Source organism: Otolemur garnettii, unplaced genomic scaffold, assembly GCF_000181295.1.
Source record: "Otolemur garnettii isolate 467f Iridium unplaced genomic scaffold, OtoGar3 scaffold00012, whole genome shotgun sequence".
NCBI classification, from domain to species: Eukaryota; Metazoa; Chordata; class Mammalia; order Primates; family Galagidae; genus Otolemur; species Otolemur garnettii.
Genome location: NW_003852407.1, coordinates 15,198,976 through 15,203,039, shown reverse-complemented (window position 1 = coordinate 15,203,039; position 4,064 = coordinate 15,198,976). Strand labels below are relative to the sequence as shown.

At 45.3% G+C, this 4,064-nt stretch overlaps 1 protein-coding gene across 1 annotated transcript in view; it reads left to right on the top strand.

The window, feature by feature from the left end:
* Nucleotides 1-4,064, top strand: part of FHOD3 (formin homology 2 domain containing 3) — a 468,593-nt gene that overhangs the window by 429,831 nt on the left and 34,698 nt on the right. Inside the window, exon 21 of the mRNA XM_012802005.1 lies at nt 4-99. Within this exon, the coding sequence (XP_012657459.1) occupies nt 4-99 (96 nt within the window). The remainder of the gene's footprint in view (nt 1-3; nt 100-4,064) is intronic.

Here is a 4,064-nt window from a genome sequence, read left to right as displayed (position 1 = left end):
GCGATCAATATTGGTTTGACTGTGTTGCCCCCTCCAAGGACGATTAAGATAGCCATTCTGAATTTCGATGAATATGCCTTAAACAAAGAAGGAATTGAGGTAAGAGGAACTCTGTCAAGCATTCTTTGTATTTTATAACATATTTCACTTGTAAAGCATGACTGTGTCCCAATTTCAGGAGATCCACTGTGTCCTCAATCAGACTCTGAATAATATTAATAATTCTTACATTTTCCTTAACTTTTGTGGGGGGTGGGAGTAAGCCTCATTTTTCCCAAGAAGTTCTCACTCTGATTCATTTACTGACCTCCCTCTGACCATACTCTACCCACCTGAAAATGACTGTTAAACCTTGTGAGGAGCCTGCCAGGGTCAATCTTTCATGCCACTTCAAACCAAATTATGTTTAACAAAACACTTTTAAAAGTAGGGTTTTTAATATGTGCTTACTTCCATGAAGGGACTTTCTCTCTTGGTGCTTATTAGGGCACGTAGCAATGTGTCTCATTTGCTGGAGAACCTAAGCCACCTAATTCTTTGCCATTTGTTCTGACTGTCAGAAATGGAGAGATTGGGTGAAGCTGCTGTGATCACATGGCTGCCAGAAAGCCCAGCTGGAGCCATGGTTTACCTGCTGTGCCAGAGTTCATGTCCCTCCAATGGCCCACACTTTCCTTTCACTGTGGATTGGTGCATTTGTAGCTGTTTAAGTCTCTTGTTACAGCAATAAAAAAGTGAGTAGAGCCAGTGGCCCAGTCCATGGATTCCTCCACAGAAGGGTGATACAAGCTAGGCTCACTGGGTCAGAGTGGGGTCTGGGGACACTGCTTTATGGCATTGAGTGACACCCAGCCCATCCTTCTCTTATCAGGGAGCCTCAGGTTCTTTAAAGCTTCTCCATAATTGTGGTCCGTTCATATGTAATCTTATTTGAGAGATTTGAGATCCAGGTGGCCAGCAGAGCCTGATTCCAGAGAGAGTAAATCTTTGATAGAAAAGACCAAAGTGGACAAAGGACCCAGGCCTGACTCACCCACGACCCTAAGGATGGGAGAGAGATGGGTGTACAGTGGAGTCTGAACGCAGACACCAGGTGTACCTTTGTGCTTTGGAAAGAAGTGACTGCCCCCTGGATAACTGTTCCTAGAGGTCTGTATGACATTGAATATCAGAATACCCCCAAAATTCATACCCACTGAGGATGTGATTTTATTTGGAAATAGGATCTTAGAACTGTTATCAAGTTAGATGAGGTCATATTAGACTTGGGTGGGCCCCACTCCCAGTGATTGGTATCCTTAAAAAAAGAGGGAAGTTTGGATACAGGAGAATGCCATTTGAAGACAGGGTGCACAGAATAGGACACCATGTGGCGATGGAGGCAGAAATTAGGGTGATGTGGCTAGGAGGAGGCAAGGATCCTTCCCTATAGCATTCAGAAGGAGTGCTTGCACCTTGACTTTGGACTTTTAGTTTCTAAAACTGTGAGCAAATAAATTTCTGTTTGTTAAGCCACCAAGTTTTTGTTACTTTTATAAGGCAGCCTTAGGAAACCCAAACAAGCCCCAAGCAGCTCTACTCTGATAAACACATGCAGCCAGTTCCAGAAACAGGTGTGATAAGGGAAATGCATTTCCTTCCCTGTTGGAGAGTAAGTTGTGCCCTGAGCTCTGGAGTTAGGCCAGGCAGCAGCAGGTCAGCACGGGTCCAGGTGGGCCACCAGGGAGTGAGGGCACATGCAGATGAGTCAGGGGTGTAAGGTAGTTAGCAGGGGATAGCATGTAGGTACAAAGAGAGACACTGAGGAGCTGTAGATGGGGTGGTTGCCCCAGAAGACAAAAGAAAGAGAAGTGGTCTGTCCTTGGCAAACCAAGTGCAAAGTGTCTTTCATCTAGGAGAAGCAGAGTGGTAGGCCCGGGCAGCACCCTTGGGCCATCCTATTTACATAACAAGGTCCTTTCAAGATTCCCAAGGCTTTGGATTCCTGCAGAGATAGGCTTCAAAGACAGCCAGAGCCAGTGCTTGATTAAAGGATAAAAAGGACAACTTCCCCTTTTAAAAATATTACTCCTCCTTATCAGAAGAACTTGAAAGTCCTTCAGGAGAGAGTAATTCCTTTGGGTTTTGCCTTTGTTCTTTCTTGAAATGTAACTCTCCCCAGGTGGGGTAAGTTTTAGAGATAGTAGTTTAGTGTAGAATGAACTAAATTACTCCGTTTCTGTGTTTGAATGCTTTGTGGCTGTGATGCTGACGGATATGAGAACAGCAACACAGCACCAAATCTGACTTCCATAGGTTTTTTACCTGGCATTATTTCTTATCAAAGCTTATAATCTGCTTGCTATTATGCTCATTGTCTTAAAGACAAGAAAGGGAGTCCCAACATTCTTCTGTGCCCAAGCTCCTAAGCCAGCGAGAAGCCAGGCTGTAGCACGAACTTGGGAGCCCAAGTCCTGAGTACAGCCTGTGGTTTTTAGGGTGGCTGGCCCGGGATGGGTACTGCAGGCCAGGGTGTGTGTGCCACAGGGAGTAAGGGGCAGCCGGCAGGGAGCAGGAAAGGCAGGCTTGGGGCCATGGGGCCCTCCACTCTGCTGCCTGCAGGTTGCCTCCCAGGAGGAATTGCTAATGAGAAGACACAGGCACAGCAAACACCAGTAACCCTTCCTGAGATTGTTGTGTCAGGAGTCCTGAGTAAATTGATAGTGAGTCACAACAGCACTGGAGTTACCACATGCTTATCAGTTTTCATCTAAAGCAGCTTCCTTGGTCTGAATGCCCTTGGCCTTGGTGTTGGATAGTGCTTGCTCATTGTGGAAGTGCTGAAGTATGCTCTCCCCTCCCCCAGCAACCAAAAATGTCTCCATTGTCATTTGTCCCCCAGGGACAAAATCATCCTGGTTGAGAACCCCTGATCTAAAGACTGCCTATGTGAATACAGAGTTTAGTATATCCCTCAGCTGTGCTCAGGCACTGCTGAAAAGGCTCCAGTGAAAACAGCCCTCTTGGAAAACCTGGAATTCAGGGCACTGTCAGTCATCACCTGCTGTCTCTGGCCGTTGATCCCAGGGGCAGAGGGGCAGAGGGGCAGAGATGATCTAGACCATGTGTACCCAGAGCTTGTTTTCTAGGCTTGTTGTCTAAGAGTTAAATCAGGACTGAGAAGAGATGCATTTGTGTACTTACGGATCTTTGTTAATAAGATTTCCAGCTTGCACCCAAAGGGTCTGTGGCCAAACCGTCTGCTTCCTGGATACAGGCACTGTAGCATGGCACTGTGGCTTAATGGGGTCATTTGAAATCTCCATGTATCTGAATATAATGAGGGTGTATTAAATGACATCCTCTGGCTTTGCTTAGCAACCCAATGGTATGTATCTGGCTTGAAAACCGGAGGAAGTAGTTAACTTCGTTAGGAAATCGTTTTTCATAAGAGTACTATGCTTTAGAAAATCATCTGGGGGACATTCTAAGTAGTGGTAATGATTTTTTCCTAAGTAAAATGTCATCAAATTATCACAAATGAAAGCATGAAGATTTTTCTTTTTCTTTTCTTTCTTTTCTAATTTTTTAAAAGACTATGTCTACTTAGAGGGTAGCATAATTGAATGGTCCCAAAAAACATTTGACTTGGCCCAGTCTGGTTGCCCGTCCTGTCAGCATTCTAGAAACAGAAGTTTCCTTTGGCTACACACACCAAAGCCACAGCATCTTTTAAAGTAGTTTCTATTGCACAATGCCTGTCTGCAGGTGCCTAGCCAGAAGGTGGATACGCGCGGATGAGCCTGATCCTGGGGAGTCACATTTGGCCCAGCAGTGCCAGGGACCCAGAATATCCTGAGACTGGACACCTTAGCTGCACTGTTCATTTTGCATTTCTGGTTGAATCCCCTTGAACTATGGAGATGGTGCTAGAAAAATAGGATAGCCAGCCCTGCCTTGGTTGATCCAGCCTAGCTGTAGGCAAATCATTTCATCTGTGAGTTTGATACAATAATTTGTGTCCCAGTGTGCCACAGTGAGCAGTTAGAAGAGTAATGATACTATCAAGACATTTTAAGAAGTTT